Below are 18,544 nucleotides of genomic sequence, written 5' to 3' on the forward strand. Positions count from 1 at the left end.
GATAATGATGATTGCTGCGATTTTGAACCTTTCAGCCAAGCAAAATCGTACTATCTGCTGTCCAGTGCAATCCGGACTCGAAAAAAGGCAATCCGGATGTGAAGAACCGAATGAAGAAATCTAGAAGGGAGAACAAAATGACAGCTGCATGTAAACATTGCGCTCGTTCTCACGCACACCTACGTATGGAATAACTCGAAACCCGTAAATCGTTTTTTTATTCTGACGGTTCCAGAGCCAAATCCGGAATCAAAAAAAAAATACGCCATTAGATGAGTTCTCGATTTAGCTTAACAGTCATTGTCCTGTTGTATGTTCAGATTTTTGATGGATAAGATATAGAAGGAACATTTTCTCATGAGCCCAATAAAACCACAAACTTCTCTTAAAATCATTTATTTCGACTGAAGACAACATTAACTTATGCAAGTGAAAGAATAGATCAGTTACGATTTGAAAATATATACTTTTCACAATGAGTTGCTGTTACAGTAATTATAATGTCTCACATAAAATTGTGCAACAACATGTGTGCCAATAAAACCGAAGGTAATACTTAAATGGTAATCAATCATTGCCTTTTCTTTGCTTAGATCGCAATATGTACACATGTTTTGAACTAAAACAAACTGCTTACCATTTAGTTGGGGAAATTTAAAACTAAACGACTATTTAAGCTAATGTACTAGAAATGGTGGAATGAACTATTGGGTTGAGTTTTTTTTGTTGTTTGAGAAATGAAGAATGAAATTCTTAAACCGAAAATGGAATGGATTGGAAGACTAAACAAGTTATGTACAGAGTATATTGGCTTAAAAACAAAGTGAGTGAGTAAAACGTAGATTGCTACATACTATAAAAGAATATTTGCACAGTTTGGCCTAAATCGTTGGGTGTCTTGTGATTCCACGCAGGGAAAGCGACAGAACAGGGGGACGAAAATGCATAAGTACCTAACGATAGTTAAAAATAAAATAAAGACTTACAAGTACTTACGATTTAATACTAGAGGTTTGTAGAATTTTTTTAATACGAAGTAGACTTGACTGAAAGTTATCCTAAACGAACTACTTACATATCTAAAAGAACACGGGACACATACAAACGTTGGACGGGACGTAGTAACGCGATGATATCACACGCGATCGCTTAAAACAAAACATATGGACGGATACACTGAAACATGGACATGTACAGCACATGAAGGTCTATTTACAAAAAAAAAACTTTTCTTACGGAGCTCATCGAGCAAAGTTGGTATCAATTCTTGAACGATAGACCACCGCAAGGCAAATAAACATTCAAACACTAAACGATCAGTACGAATTTTACTCCAAACTTGCCACAAACTGCTTAAAAGTTTGAGAGTCTACTTAACCGATATATTTGTAAGACTAAGGTGAAAACAATCAAACACCTATGTATCATTTCTATGAACTAGTTGTGTAAATTTTTAGGCACTTGGTGCTATCGATTTAGACTTACGGACTAAGATCAATCTATTGTAGATTTGTTTAATTTTTAAAAAAGGTTTAAAACTTCAGTACGGCTTCGTAGAACTCGTTAAAACAACTTTTGCTACCTAATTAATTTAGAACCTAACCTAACTAGAACGCAATACTCCTATATGGGTCATCAAGCCTACTGAAGTAGGCAATGATTAGCAAGCTCGGGATGTATGTAGCATTGATTTGTGATGGGGACGCGTGGTATTCTGTATCCTGAACGATTGGATTACAAGTCGTATCTTAACTTTAAAACTTTTAAACTATACTCATTTCCTAATCTAAACTTCCGTTTGCGGAATTCCTTCGATCAAATTCGTCCGGCTGGCGTTGTTACTTCTGCTGTATCCAACACCGCCGGATCGACCACCTGCTGTGGGCAGAGGCGTCGGTTGTTGAGATCTGGGTTCGATGGGAGTGCTGCTAGCCGCAAACTCACGGGACTTGGCATCCCCCAACGTGGACTTGGAATCGGACCGAGGAAACTTCCCGTTCCTGTGGATTTCCGTATCCACCCCGCGTTCAGCGTATTTGATATTTCGATCGAAATTGGATTCGTTCGGACGAGGAATGGGACTGATGGTGGTTGATTCTTTCAAAGAAATGGCACTTCGCAAAGAGCTCTGGCTACCGGAAATGGACTTCCCAGTAACTTGAGTCATTGCGAGTGAACTTGGCGATCGGATGGAAGTGGCATCGGTTCCCGGGTGTTTGCTGTATTTGGACGGTGAATCTCGGTATTCGTAGATGTTATCCCTTCGAAGGGGTTGGGCTTGATGTACGTTGTTGTCAATTCCGATGTCCCGTTCCGATTCGGGATTGTCCACCACGAACACACCCTCGTCGTAGAAGCGATCAGATTGTCTGGAGAAGAAATAAGAATGTTACATTAATACCGAACATAAAATCTTCGTTTGAAAAACGTGCATTATACTATTAAATTTCTCCCAAGTATTCTAAGAAGTTAGTATAATATCGACAATAATCTCTACACGTGTGCAAACTCAGTGCTATTCCAGAACAGTGGCACATGCAGATATGTTGAGCTTGTTCATGATCTGTTAAGTGCTACACGCACATTCTACCCTTGATGTATTAGTAATTTAGTGTAGTTTTGTTTTTCTACGATCATTCTTGATCGTCACCATCAAGCCCTTGAACCTCTAGCTACGACGCAAGGCGCAAACATGAGATCGTCCAGAGAGTACCCTACCTATCCGTACCTCTTAGCATTTCGCCACAGTATGCAGCAAATGACGACCAGCACCAGCAGGAACAGACACGCTGCCGACATACTCCAGAAGGCGATCTGCAGTGGTTCCTTCGGCTCCCACCAGAATTCCGTAGTCGGTGGATACGTGGGCACCATTACGCCAACAACCGTAGGAATGTACTAGAAGTGGAAGAATGTTTAGTAATCGACAAGAATGCATAAAACGAAACTTTACCTCGGTCCAGAAGGCACTTTCCGTCTGCCGGTAATTGAGAAGAATGGAAGAGTTGTAGGTGGTGTTGAGGTTGAGATACTTCAACTCCCCATTGATGGCCTTCTCAAAGTGTAATCCCAGGACTCGCTGGGGCGTAGGATTGCCATACCGGGCAAAGTCCGAGTACGTTTTCATGAAGAAATGACTCATATTACGATCATTATCGGTCCACATCAGCCGGTCAAGTCGAGCCTTCCGAGGGAACATTTCGACGTCCATGAATGGGGCACCTGATAGTAGGTAGTGCTCGATATCGTGTGGCACCTTCCGCCATTCCGGCAGCTTCAGCCCTTCAATTGTGGTGTTCATGACGTAGCTATACACCGGAACTTTTCTTTCCACCAGTAGTTTGACCATTTTATCCGAGGGTGCCCGGTACAGGAAGTCTGACAAGAGCTGTCGAAAGAAAGAAATCTTATCAACAAAAACGATTCGTTTCTTCAAAAATGTTATCGACTTACATTGATGTACTGCTCCCTGATATGAGTCGTGTTCTTCGGATCTGGCCAATACGTATACATGTACTTTATAGCGTGGTAGGTTCCGTTCAAATTAAGCGTGTAGTTATACCTATGAACCAGCTCCCAGACCTTCTGTTTGAAGAATTTCTCATCTATTTCGTAGAACGGAGCCAGAGATTCGTTCTGTGATATAACGTAGGCTGCTTCCTGAAGCGTAACTCCACTCATATAATGTAGCCCCCTATTGTAGTGACCACGACGAATCAGTTCCTCTGGTGTTTCAGACAAAAACTTCCAGTCTCGTTCCCTCCAACCCTCATACCACTCATCTCCAGGAAACGTAAAATTCAAATCCAAAACTGGACCCCAAGGAAAGAGTCCTACATCGGCATCGAATACGGCATTACCGATCTCGATAAAACTTCTACCTTGCCGCAAACAGTTGACAAGCTTCCAAGACGTTTCAATCGAACATCCCACTTTTTGACCAAATACCCTACTGGTATTCTGTGCCCTATACTTATCAACGATCAGAGCCCAATCGGCCGTTGCCGCTCCGGACTGGGCAATAACCCTCGTGATTATGTCCTTTGTCTGTGGAGCCACCATCAGCAACCCAGCGGACGCAGCTCCAGCACCAGGTCCAAAGAGAGTTATCGAGTTCCGATCTCCATTGAAAGCTTCGATATTGTCGTACACCCATCGCACAGCCATAATTTGATCCAGAATACCATAATTTCCGGGTGAGTTCTCATCGCCCGTAGACAGGAACCCTAGCGCACCAAGCCGGTAGTTGAACGTCACAACCACAACATCGTAGTAGGCGGCCAGCATGTGACCGGGGAACACATTGGAAGCACCGCGGATGAAATCTCCTCCATGGATGTAGATCATTACGGGGTAGCGTTGAGCGACGCCCGATTGAGTCTGGAAAGAAAATTTGAATTATATGCGTTAAAATTTAAAGGGTGATTTATGTTGACACTCGTTTTAACCCTCATCCGCATTAGAGTGTCATTTTGACACTATTGCTAGTTTGAAGGCTTGTAACTTTTTTCAGAAGCTTCAAAAAACAAAAATTTCTTCGGCGACCCCAAATGATTTCAAAAGTTCTTGAATATTGCATCTTTACTTTTTTATGGACGAACCCTGGAAGCCTGTACAAAAAAACTCCCTTTTCAGATTTATAGTGTCAATTTGACACTCCAAAAGTAAAATCTATCTAAGTCGTTTGAATTATAATTAATTTCATATAAAACTTATATCAATAGAAACCTTGTAATGTCAGAAAAATATGTTTAGAACATTACATATAGTTTAAGCTACTAGCTTTCTCGTTAATCAGCATGAAAGAAAAAATAATTCAAAAAAACATGCCTCAGGAAAACTGCTGTAGTTCATATATTACACGTCCAAAAAAATATTTGTTTTATGCATATGAAAGCTGAAGTAAATGTCTACATAATGGAACAAAGAAATATTTTTTTAATTTTTTTTAATGAAATGGTCACAAAAAGTTCAAAAAAGAGGTCTGAAAAACCTACTTTTCATTCGAATGCTAGTAAAAACTGTTTGAGCGATGGTAGAGTTTTCAAAAAAATATGACTACAAATTTTATTCTTATTCTAACATTTAGTTGTCTTTAGATTTTTGATGCAACAAAAATTGAATTTACTGGAATTTTGCAAAGTTGACTACTTTGCGTGATTTTTTTACTCATTGAAATTTCATCTGTTTTTGTGGTCCACCGTCAGGCTGAGATTTCACAAAAATATGAAAATTATAAACGTAAAATCATTCCTGAATTTCTAGAACCACAAGCAGCACGTGCAGCAAAATGTGTTTGTTTGCTCTCCGAGTAGGTAGGGTGATTTGCCAATCGTTGTCCTCTACCCCATCGTTGCACAGGATGGGTTAAATTGTCAATATTTCAGCCGTCTTATAATTTTTACCCAAAAATAATACTGAATCATGTTTAATGGAATGTTTACTGACAAAATGAGGCTTTTTACGATATTTTCTGCTGATAATTATGCATATAACGACAGTTTTACTTTTTCTTGTTTTTTTCGCGCGGTTTTTGTGCAAATTGTTAACCAAAACCTTAAGATTCCTTCAATGGCAAATAAGGTTTTACGTCAGAACAAAACTTTTTTCGCATCAGTTTTCTTTATGAATCGTATGTTGGACTATTTTAAAGCCATGATTAAGAAAAAATTACGATCCCTATAGAAATAGAAAAAATATCGGACTGTGCAACAATTGGCCCGCTAAATCTTTTCTTGCCCAATTATTATACATCACTTCGTTCTCTAGCTGGCTGCATAACTAATACCTACGCTTGCAATAATTGAGTTATTACATGCTAGTGATAAAATTCGAATTGAATCCATTTTAAAACACTTCAAAACGGGGGGGGGGGGGGGGGGGGGTTTGTTGGAGGTAAGGTGTGAATAGCTTGTTACTATTTGTTGATTTTGGTTAAAAATCTCATACGGATTTGTTACGTATGTAGGAAGGGGATCAAAAATGATCAAGGATTGCGTTACGTAATATTTGAACGGCCCCTGAATATGACATGTTTTCTTTTTCTGCTAAATAAGTTGAAAACTACGTTTAAGAAATGATTTTAGTGATTTCCGTGCTCTGCTCAACGGTTTTTCACTCAGAATTTTAATATTATTTTCACGTAATGTTAATTTACAATAACTTAACTTAATTTAAAGACACTTTAAATACGATTTGAAAAAAATCAATGATATTTTGCAAATTCTATTATTTTAAAATTAATTATTACGAATATTTCTTTATAGTTCAAAAACTACACGGAAAATAAAAAAAAGGTAAAATTTACCTTTTTGCGAGGTGAATTTTTTTCACCCCTCTTTCGAGGTAAATTTTACCTTTTTTTTATTCACCTAGCAAAAAGGTAAATTATACCTTTTTTCAATTTACCTAGCAAAAAGGTATATTTTACCTTTTTCGCATTCACCTAGCAAAATAGTAAATAATACCGTTTTCCCATTTACTGATTTAAACGGTAAATGCTGGTTGGTTTGATTGGTTTCTTCAATAAGTAATTAAAAAATACAAAATTCTATCAAAAATTATATTTATTGGAGATAAATAGGGACTGGTAATTCGGCTTTGCGTTCTTCCGAGCCGCCATGGCCGCTGAACAACAGCACAACAAAATGATATCTAAGAAAACACTTACCATTCTATTCCCATTTTCACATATTATGCACAAAGCAAAACTTGTTCCTGAATGACAAAACAGCTTAACCTCAATAAAGGGGTTCGGCGAACAGTCACTTTTTTTCGAGAAGAATTGTACCGTTTTGTTTAGCTCAATCCAGGTCAACTTCACCTCGCTACGAGGTAAGTTTTACCTTATTTTTTTTTCTAGGTGAATTATACTTTTTTATTCAGCTCAATTCAGGTAAACTTCACCTCGCTACGGATTCACCTTTTTCCTCGGTGAATTGTACCTTTTTTCCAATCTCGATTCAGGTAAATTTTACCTCGCTGTGAGGTGAGTTTCACCTCGAAGAGGTAGAAGCTACCTTTTTGGCTTTCACGATCGTTTACCTTGGCTATCTCGGTAAATTTTACCTTTTTATTATTTTCCGTGTATATTTTTCTTGTCGTCAAATCTTCAATTGGAAGTATTGAGTTTGTTAAACTACATGACCAATTCAAAAGTAGCCTCAAGGCAATTAAACTGGTCTTGGTTAACTCAAAATTTCATGCAAATAATTTAAAGATTGTTCTGCATAACCAATTTTTCTCACAATTTGAGACTGTTTGCTGCATCCATGCTTGGCATCGCTCCTCAGATTAGCCCGTTCAGAGTAAGAGCGTGTATTTTTTTCGCTGTGCTCTTCCCAAACGGAGAATCTGTAAAAAAGGCTCAGTTACCTCCAGAGCGACCAAGCGTCCACCCAAGTGAGGGCCAGAGAAGCAAGCAAACTGATGAAGTGCGTTCTCAGTGCAGATAAATTCGTTGGCACTCGGGCGAAAGAGACGCTTAACAGAAAACTCGGTTTGTCTTCATCGGTTGCGTCTGGATCGATGTTTCGAAGTGCGTCGGAATTACAATGCAGAACATAAATCTAACGGAACTAAATTAATAACGCCAATGGTAGTCAAGATAGAATGCTGGTGTCTTCGACAACATTGCTCTGTATAATATAGCGCATATTTTGATATGAAAAATAAAGTTAAGAGGTCCACCGATAGCGTGATATAAATCATAACTTTCTTGTTAAGCATTTTAGAGCTTAAGTTTTTTCTACAAAGTTGTTTATCTCAATAAAATACACAACTTTGTTTAACATGTCAAAGTTCTACAATCTTTACCCAAGGAGATACGGTTAAATTAAAAAAAATACTTGAAAAATGCTTTTCTAAAAGTTATTGTTATTATCGCGCTATTTTTGAATCTCTCGACTTTAAATTTTATAAAACACCTATCTGGTCATTCCTGAGCGAGTTCCTCTAGATTGATGTTCTGCACCAGGATCAATGATTAGCTACGAAAGCTTTCTTCGGTCGAAAAATATCAAAAACGTAGCGGTAAAGGAAGATAAATCCTAAATTTTTACGAGTTGTGAAAGTTTTGCATTTTATTATTAAAATTTGTCTCAGATCCCTGCATAATTACGGTTTGTTTAATAGACAAAGATTTTTGGATAATTTTAGTAAATGTTACTTTGCGAATCGCTGCTTTTGTAAATTAATGCTACCCACGTACGATTTTAAAGTACATAAACCTAAGTATACAGCAATTAGCGGATGCCCGGATATTGTGAAAAAACTACTTGGATTTTGCCCTGATTATTTGGAAAATGAAACAAGAAAATCGAATTCAGTTTAAAATTGTTTGTTGAAAATTGGATTTGTGAAAGTTTGTTTCATAAAAAATCAAACCAAAACTTTCCTTCGTATTGTCGCAACACATCAGCAGTGTTAAATTTAAGTTTAAAATTTAACACTGCTGATGTGTTGCGACAAAAAAATGTAAGTCGTTTTTCTTCACTAGATAAATGTCTGGAATTTCCTCAGATTTTGACGGATATTGCTCAGTTTTTGGAATGGAAAATTTCAGATTATTGACCCGGTTTTCCCCATGTTTTTTAAATAACTTGCCAGGAAGTGCCCTACCCGGCTACCTACAAAAATAGTTCATACCTAAACCTACATTGGACCTCTTCGACTGATGCTCTGTTCCGCTCTGCATAACGGCTTTTCTGAAGAAAACATTCCTGCATTGAAATCTTTCTGGCTTGATACACTGAGCTACTCAGCAGCGTCGCTAGAGCACAATTTTCTAGCCAGCTCCTTCTCTTTTCTGTAGAGCGAGCGACGTCCACCCGACCGTCAGAGCAACCGCATTCGGGCGCACTCGGCAAAAAGATAAGTGAACGTTGATCGGCTGAGCAGTGCACTCGGGAACCGAAATGATAAAAGTGTAATTCGTTCTCTGCTCTGTTCTGTTTGCGAGGTGTTGGACAAGCATGGCTGCATCTACAGATTGGAAGATCTGAAATACCTTTTTATCTCATGGAATATTTTCTCTGAAGTTCAAATCTGTCGTCGGGTTAAACTCACTACTCAAAAACACAGTCATAACTTTGATAAACTGAATTTGATCAAAAATATTTTTCAGCTGAAATGTTATTGGGAAACATTTCAATGTGATGTACATCTGAGATTTAAAAATGAATGCGTTTTCTTTGTAACACCATCACGTATAAACGATCGGTCGGAATGAAGTGAATTTTGGTATCCGAGGGTTTTTCGGGTCAGAGATGGTTTGTATAATAGTTTCAAGAATCTCACTTTTTATGGCAGGGGACCAAACAAACAGACAGAAGACATAAAATTTTGTTACGATTTTCATAAAAAACGATTCGCGAGCACGATGAAGTTAAGGACGTGTAAATGAAAATAAAACATTTATTACGTTGGTTTATTTAAAGGTAAAACGAAATTTACCGGGTCAGCTAGTGTTTTATGAAGATTGATGAAATGCTACAGGAGTTACATTCATTACAAATTATTCCATTTTCGCGTTATAAATATTTTAATCAATTATTTTTTTCTTATACAAAACTGCATATCTTGGTCATAAATCAGTCGAATGGTTTGAAGCTTTGGACGCTTCTGAGAGCATTTCTTAGCTTTAAATTGATATTCAGTATGTTGAAATAAATCAACTTCTAAGTGAGATAAAAAGCAATTATTAAAAAAAATTACATCTTCTTCATAGGGGTAAAGGGGGGGCAAAACAGATCTTGTCCTTTTATCCTTTTATCAACAAATAGTCCCTTTAAAATACATTAAACGCGTTCAAAAACATTTTAGTTCGTTTTATGGAATGGTTTAAAATTTCATGTTGCAAGAACATATAAAGAAATAGCTAATTACTGGGTAAACAAGGTCAAATAACACTCTACTCAGATAGGTACGGTCTAGTCTGACGGCAGATTTGAATTTTTGAGAAAATTTCACGTAAGATAGGTACTATTCCAGGCTCTGAAACTCGTGGTTTCGATTTTTTTGGGATTATGGTTCCAAATTTCCCCAGTGGGCATTGGACGATTCTTATGGACGACCTTCTTCAAAAGGGGCCATTTCCAAATTGGATTGCATTTTAACTAGTTCTCATTAAAAGCTTTCGTTTCAAATACCAGCTACTTAGACTACATGGTGGCTGAGCCTTTGAAATCCTTTTAAGATGTGCAACCATTGGAAAAAATCGGACAACATTAGGAACGACATCAGATTTGCCTGTGCAACTATTGGACAAAAACAGCATGTTTTAAATGATTTTTTAAATTTCGATGTCACTTTTTTCGAGCATTTCAACTTTTGGATCTTGTTGACCAAGCCTGTATGAGCACCTTCGACAAAAAAAATTAACGAATTCGATCTATAGGACCGAAATACTGCATAGAAACCAAAATCATGTGCTTAGCTGTTCAACGATTGGCAAATCACCCTACGGTGGGTAGTGATTTAGGCAAAGAGCGAAGCCGACAGACGAAATAATTATGCGTGTCGTGCATTTCTTGGTTGTAAATATTCTATTGATAGTAGTTTGCATTTGCTAGTCACGCTCACGACACGCATCATAATTTCGTCTCTCGGCTTGGCTCTCTGTCCAATTCACCACCCACCGTACCTACTCGAAGAGCAAACAAACACGTTTTGCTGGACGTGCTGCTTGTGGTTCTAGCAATTCAAGAATGATTTTACGTTTATACTTTTGATATTTTTGTGAAATCTCACAGCGTGAATTGTTGCACCTCACTAGAATGTAGATTAAATTTTCTTTCCAATGAATATACTTTTGATTGGTCCAAACAAAGTAAAAGCACTGATAATCCGGCTACAACCTGACGGTGGACCACAAAAACAGATGAAATTTCAATGAGTAAAAAAATCGCGCAAAGTAGTCAACTTTGAAAAATTCCAGTTAATTTAATTTTTGTAGCATCAAAAATCTTAGACAACCAAATGTTAGAATTAGAATAAAATTTGTAGTCATATTTTTTTTTAAATTCTACCATCGCTCAAACAGTTTTTACTAGCATTCGAATGTAAAGTAGGTTTTTCAGACGCTTTTTTGAACTTTTTGTGACCATTTCATTTAAAAAAATTAAAAAAATATCTCTTGGTTCCATGATGTAGACATTTACTTCAGCTTTTATATGCATAAGGCAAATATTTTTTTGGACGTGTAATATATGAACTACAGCCGTTTTTCTGAGGCATGTTTTTTCGGATTTTTTTTCTTTCATGCTGAATAACGAGAAAACTAGTAGCTTAAACTATACCTATAATGTTCTAAACATATTTTACTGACATTATAAAGTTTCTATCGATATATGTTTGGTTAAGATCGGTTGAACACGCCAAAAGTTCAAGATATTTGAGCTTGTAGTGTCAAATTGACACTCCTAGTGCTGATTAGGGTAACGAAATCTAATGCGGATGAGGGTTAAGAATGATTAAACAAGGAAACAGCATTTTTGCTGCCCATGATTTTGGAAGAATTTATCATAATGAATTCGAATCATTCGTCAGATTTTGTCTATCATTTCTATTTTTTGTGATACGGCGTTTGGAAGCAGGGTTGGTCGGCTCTTCTCAAACAACAAAGAGCCGGGAGAAACCAACTCTGTTTTCAGTTCGGCTTCCGAGTGCAATCCTCTTTCGCTGATCGTGCTCCACTCGTTACCCGAGTTTACACGAGCTGTAAGTGACTCGGACGGCAAGTGTGAGAGCATTTGCATCCGAGTGGGAGAAAGAGAATTCTAAGCAAAGAACGCCCTGTGTTTCATTAATACACCTCAGAGTAAATAAGGAAAAAATTATTTAGACTCCCACCACACAACGTAGAAAAAATATAAACAATTTCTACTCCGCTACTATGCTCACTGCTGTTAGCTGTTTTGAATTCTTTTTTTTTACAAAAGGTAGCGCTGTAAGAAGCGGTGACAGGTGGTTTCATCAAAAAATCAGGACACCGCGAAGAACAAAAACCAGGATTTTTCAGGACCCCAGTAGATTGGTGGAAATGAAATGCAGCTCTTCTTAGATTGCATAAATTAAGGCGAAATAGCGGTGCAGTATACGCCTTAATTTATGCAACAGAAGAGATATGAAGTTAGGTGGCTTTTAGTTAATACCGAAAAACACGGTTCAAATATCATCTGAACCGAAGATTACCATTGGTTTAAGAGGTTAAACTGTTTTTATTGCAAAATCAATTGCAATTAAGATCAGGACGGCTTCTAGAAAATCAAGACACTGCTGGGAGCTTTGATTCGGAAAGTAGCATCTTTTCTCGTGAACGTACCAAGAATAAACTGAGTTAGCTCTCCAATTCTCCTCAGCACATTGCGCAACAGATTTTTCCGGAGAAGGGAATTCTCTTCATCAGCGGATATGAATGCTCTCGCTCACTCTTATGTGTTGACAATCTCACTCTTCATTTCAGTTCGATTTATCTCTCCCCGCACCGATTGGGGGAGCAGACGAAAAAAATTGCACTCTCTTTCACTGGACAAGCCGATCTGAGGAGTTTTGCCACCCATGTTTGGAAGTGTTCAAATTAACCAGTTTAGAGTAAAATCAATCACTGAAAACTTTCGGCAATCTATATGAAAAACAAGAACTGTGTTTTTTAATCTATGGACTACTCTACATAATCCCATAAAACTAGAGCCTCCTTGAGCGACCCCATAGAGTTGACCAAATGAGCTGAAAAAGGCTAAAGGCCTTATGGAAAGCCAAAAACAACAGTCAAGTTTTGATTCCTGAAACCATGGTTTTTATTGGATGACCCTACCGCTCGCCAAATGAAAAAAAGCCTCATATCATATAAAAATGTTGTAACAAATAAAAATATCGACAAACGATTGCGAATATGTCAGAGTTGTCAGTCGTTCATAATATTTACAACCGTGCTTGTGAAAACGATTAATTTTAGTTTTTGAAGAAGTGAACGGAAGTTTTGAGAGTTTTAATTCATGTAAGGTATACAACAAGTTTATGCCCTAATCGATTTAAAATTATATTTTTTTTTCCATATTGTGATTTACTGTACATCGTCGAAATTTACGTCTGGATGTGGTAGGGCTAAGTGAGGTAATAAAAACAAAATCACTCAGTTTTTTATACTGTCAGCTCAAACAATTAGCTTTTTAGTGTTCAAACTCTGAAAAGTAACCAAAAATAAATGACTGGCCCCCTTCTTCATTTTAAGATTTTTTGTAAGATTGGCATATTTTTAAAATTTACTGCTGAGAATTTAGGGGTTATTTTCAGTTTTACATAGGACATCTTTTCATGTCATCACAGGTCCACAATTCGAACAAACTTATACAGTAATTTTTTAGGCTTATATTCAAGATTTGAATGGTTATCGTAATTTTGACTTTAAAAATTAAATTTAAATCATAAACGAATGCTCAGGAAACATGTGTTCATAATTACGCCCTATCTTGAAAAATATGGGGTAAATATGAACACTTCTTTGTGCATGGGTGGAAATTTTTTTCAACGGAAAATCATATCCCACCTAATGGACCATCAATTACTAAACATAAAACCTTCAAAAACAACATTTTATTTCCATTCACATTGACGAGCGAGTCAATTGATAAGACACGCTTCAAAATGATTTTTGTTTCTCAGAGACATGAATTTTGTTATTAACTGTAACTACAAAATTAACATAGTTAGGTTTACAAGTTATGACTATTACTTATCAATGGAATGATAAACTATCACATTTGATCAGTTTTGAGACGATAAAAAATAATTTTATTTCATCGTTAGCTTGACATTTGCTTCATCGAAAGCAGGATGAATTATTCCCTCATAACACTTGGGAAGTAACATTCAGATTTCAAAATTAGAATCCAAAATTAAAAACAAAAACCAAAAGAAGTAAATTCAAATTCTATGAAGATATGGATATAAGAATTCAAGAGTATAATTCGAACCCTGAAATCGTGTTTTATTCAGAGCCACAATTCAGTATCTCAAGCTAAAATAATATCTTGAAATCCTTATTTGAGAAACAAATTATAAATGCAATTCATTTACAAACATAAGGAACAAAGTTACAATCAGAGCCAAAAAAGGAATCACTAAATTATTAGTTCAAAACATAAATTTTATTTCAATTCCATATTTATAAACTCAAAAAGAAATCGTTTTTATACAATATGTTAAAATTTTAAAAATGTGAAGCGGATTTTAAATTTTACATCAAATATTGGATACAGAAAAAATGTCAAATAGTCATTCTAAATGAGACAAAAAATAAATTTGAAAACATAAAATCATAAAATCATCATAAAATGTAAATTACTTGCTCAGAACACATAATCAGTAATTTAAAAAAATCAGGTGAGTTTTAGAAGTTTCAACAAAGATCTCGTGTTTACAACAATTAGAAAACCATGAATCTTAAAATATACCACAAAACTTGAAAATGTCAATAAATTGAATCTTTATTTGTATTGAAATCAATTTGAGAATTATTAATTGGAAAATGATTTGCTGAATTCAGGAAATTTACTTGAATAAGAAAATTTTTAAAATAAAAGTACATCAGAATAAATAGAAGAAAACTTCATTTGGAAAAGTTTCTAGTTGAATTCCTTATCTAAGATAGAAATTGGAATGAAAATTCAATAAAGAATCTCAGTATGGCCGATTGGACTACTTTAACCAACTAATTTAATGAGGTTTTTTTAATTGATTTTTGCAAATTTAAATAATAATTAAAAAGCTAACGATAATTTTGCATTATTCATACTCAAACTTATGCTTTTAGAGTGAGCATTCTAGATTGCCCGGTTTTATAAATTTAATTTCCATTGATTTTCAATGTTTCTCTACAAGTTCATCATATTTTTTTAATTTAAATAATTCCCGGCATTTGCTCTGATATTGTCCGGATAAAATTCAGGAATATTTTTTGGTAAAGTCCTCAAATCAATTTAGGTAAACATCTATATATTAAAAAGATATATTAAAATGAATTTCTGTCTGTCTGACTGTCTGTCAAAAGTCTTTCATATAAAAGTAACAAGTCTTCGTAACTCGAGAACTGATCATGCAAATGGAAACAAATATGGCATGGGAGTGTATTTCGATACAAGGAATGTTTCTATAATTGTTTGGTTCCCCAGCATTTCTCCAGTGGGGAGATAGGGGGGCTCCCCGGCTAACATGAAATCGTAAGAGAAAAGATAACATAAGTCGTATAAATTGAGATCCCTCGTGGCTATCGTATAAATATTTGTTCTGAGTGATTTTTCATGATACATTGACGACTCCTTCCGCAAATTATTTCAAATCGAGCAAATAATCACTTGGTTCGTAAATATGCAGTAAAAAAGCATCAATTTGTTCAGATTTACAAAATGTGCGTGATGGAACTTCAACCTCTCTGATAAAGCTATAGTTTGCCAACTAATGAGTTGGCCTTGTGGTAAGGTGCTGGCGAGCTAACTCGGAGGCTTGGAGTTCGATTCTCGGTCATAGCCATTTTTTTTTCTTTTGCCTCAAGTTGTTCATGATTCTATATTTTGCTTGTTGTAGGCGTAATCAAATCGTAAATCCGTTTTGGAATCTAGTCATTATCGCTATATCGCCTCCACTTTTATAGCTATATGCTTTTTTGGTAAATTTTATACGATTATTCCTTCTGATATAAGCGTTTCTATATTCCTGTTGTTTCTGTGGTATACCTGTTAAATGTTTGCTGGGTCTCTTACAATTTTTTACATAACTCGAGAACTAATCAAGCAAATGGATCCAAATTTGGAATGTAAGGTTATTTCAATACGAGATATTTTTCCATGGTTATTTGAGACACCTCCCTTCTTTCAGCAGGTGGGGAAGGGAGCTTCCATACAATTTAAAAAAAAAATTAAAAAAAAATTTATACGTAATTCGAGAATTTTCGAGAATCTTTCAGTGAACAGGAACATAGGAAGAGGCAGGCGCGGTCCTATGGGGGGGGGGGTGATCGGGGTGATCACCCCCCCCAAGCGGCAAAAAACCGTTACAAAATACCCGCAAAAGCACGAATTTCTATAAAAAGTTGGAACTTTTCTTAGAAGATGTGCGTTCAATTTTAAAAATTTTCCACTCCGTGGGGGAGTTTATTCAACAAAAAAGTTAATTTATCGCTTAAAAGGCTCAATATTGAAAAAAAGTCGGTCCACCAAACTCAAGCAGCTGTAACTAAGGATTCCCTGGACTGAATTATACCAAATAACTTTTGTTGATAAGTTACTCAACAAAAGTGTATTGTTGAGTGTTGATTTGGAATTTGCTAGTAATAAAATGTAGGGACAACTTTTTTTTTTTTTAAATTGTCACTAATTTCCCTCATATGCCTCAATTAACACGAGCAAATCGCTACAAATTTTAGTATTTGCTTCAAATTCAGAGCTTCTGAATTCTTGATTTTGTTTTAAATATTAATGAAATGAAAAATTTGGAAATGTCATATAGGGGGGTGAAAATGGTTATAACAATGAAATATTTGAAATATATGTTCTGCTTTCATCATACATTTATGCCTTCAATTGCAAAATAAAAAATCAGGTTCTGAATCACAGTAAAGAATCTCTTTCACGAGAATTTTTCACCTTCAATTAATCCACCATTCAAATATGAATTATAAGTTTAAAATTCATAACCTATATTATGAAATTCAAAAACCAAAATTTAAATTTTAGATCTGATCTTATTTAATTCTGTTTTAAATGTATCACATAAAACATTCATATTATGGATGAGTTTTATGACTTTTGCGTTTCCTATGAGTTTTTAGTGCCAAAAAGGAACAAAAAAGTATTTATATCAGCTGTTTCAGGAATTGGAGTTGGAGATAGAGATTCGAACTCATCTCTAGAACCCAAAATCTGCATTCAAAACTATAACACAAGAAAACAAAATTCACATTTTCCGAAGTGCAAAGAATGTGAAAACTGATTTCAACTTATTTAGGAGCTCTAAATGCAAATTTGTATTATTTTATCAGCTCTTATTCCGGTATAAATTTTGAAAATACGAGGCTCATTGGAGAAATTTGTGCACTTTTAAGCAAAAGTGTAAAATATCAAAAAAATTGAGAAAAAAGGTATTAACCTTATGATCAATTTTCATAAAGGCTGTGAGTAATTTACCATGAGAAAAAATTATAGAAGTAAGTATCTTTCCCCAGTTTGTAAAATACGAAGATTATCTAGACTAAATCTGTATTGTTTTTTTTTCGGGAATTTGTTACTTTTTAGCACTCTTCCCTCTGACCTGCATCGTTGAATGAATAAAGGATAATGAAAACATTCAGCATATTTTTTGTTGTTCAGGTTAGTTACTTCATCAATTATCATTGATCAATTTCACTCTGAACTGCTAAGTTTTAAAATTACTCAATGCCAGAAAATAAGAAGGGAAAAAAACAGACAAAAAAATCGAGTTTGAGACGCAAAATGCTTCCAAAATCAATTTGCCACGGTTTTAATTTTTCCCTTGTGAATTAAAACTATCCCCTTATCATTCCACTATTTTTTCGGCAACAAGACATTCTATCATGCAAAACAGTCAGAAGATCTTTTAGTGATTTTAAACAAACACTCCTGGATTTCTAAATCTACAGCAATTATGTCACCAATACTGCGTTCAGCTCATCCACACAATAATATTGAAATTTTAATTTAAAATTTAGCTTAAGGTTTGATATTCTTTATCTGAAGGCTTGGCTATTTCAATTGGAAATGATTGAGACTGTTCACTAAAGAAGAGTATTAACCCTTCATTTCATGATTTTTTTTATTTTTCCTTAAAAATCATTTTTTACAGTTGGAAATTATGAGGACATCAAGAAAAAAAAATTTAAAATATATTACGGTTTTTCACTTTTTCCATACATAAATTGTTGCAAATTTGTTACTTCATGAAACGAAGGGTTAACATTCAGAATTAACTCTTCATTTCATAATTTTTTTTATAATTCAAAATTATTAAAAAAAATTGGTAATTATGTGAAAGTGAACAAAGATGAATCACTTTTCTTTGTGATTTATTTGTTGTAATACAATTAAAATGAAAATTTTGAATGAAAACTTTAAATTCAAGAGCAAATCAAATAAAATTCGGTTCCATAATTTAGAAACTGATTTCGATAATCGTTTTTTTTTTCTACAAATTTATATTTAAAGTGTTAATTTAATATATTGAAATTTGAAAACTATAATACTAAATTTCCAAATCACGATTCAGTAAAATACCCCAATGAAGAATTCAATGCCCGTTAGTTATGTTTGTCAATTTGTTTATCGGGCTTATCGGTGAAAAGTAAAATACTTCCGATAAAATATTAAATACCAGAGCGCTTATATTTAGAAGCTCAGGGAAAAAATGAAGATAACTTCAGTTTTTTTCTACGTGTTCATCTCTCAACAACGTGTGTATTATTTTCATTGAAAAATTACATTTATAACGAGAAATTCTTGAAAGAGCTCTAAAAGGGACAATTCTAAAATACCTG

General features: G+C 35.1%; 1 protein-coding gene across 3 annotated transcripts in view; it reads right to left on the reverse strand.

The window, feature by feature from the left end:
- Positions 1–380: 380 nt before the first annotated feature.
- Positions 381–18,544, reverse strand: part of LOC129745239 (acetylcholinesterase) — a 65,780-nt gene continuing 47,616 nt past the window's right edge. For 2 of the 3 annotated variants that reach the window (XM_055738182.1, XM_055738180.1), the window contains 4 exons: positions 3,454–4,380; positions 2,954–3,388; positions 2,729–2,898; positions 381–2,369 (listed from right to left, as the gene is read on the reverse strand). In XM_055738182.1, coding sequence (XP_055594157.1) covers positions 1,787–2,369; positions 2,729–2,898; positions 2,954–3,388; positions 3,454–4,380 — 2,115 coding nt within the window. In that variant the 3' untranslated portion in view covers positions 381–1,786. Of the gene's footprint in view, positions 2,370–2,718; positions 2,899–2,953; positions 3,389–3,453; positions 4,381–18,544 lie in introns of all 3 variants that reach the window. The other variant, XM_055738183.1, reaches the window with a different exon arrangement.

This window comes from Uranotaenia lowii, chromosome 2 (genome assembly GCF_029784155.1).
Source record: "Uranotaenia lowii strain MFRU-FL chromosome 2, ASM2978415v1, whole genome shotgun sequence".
Classification (NCBI taxonomy): domain Eukaryota; kingdom Metazoa; phylum Arthropoda; class Insecta; order Diptera; family Culicidae; genus Uranotaenia; species Uranotaenia lowii.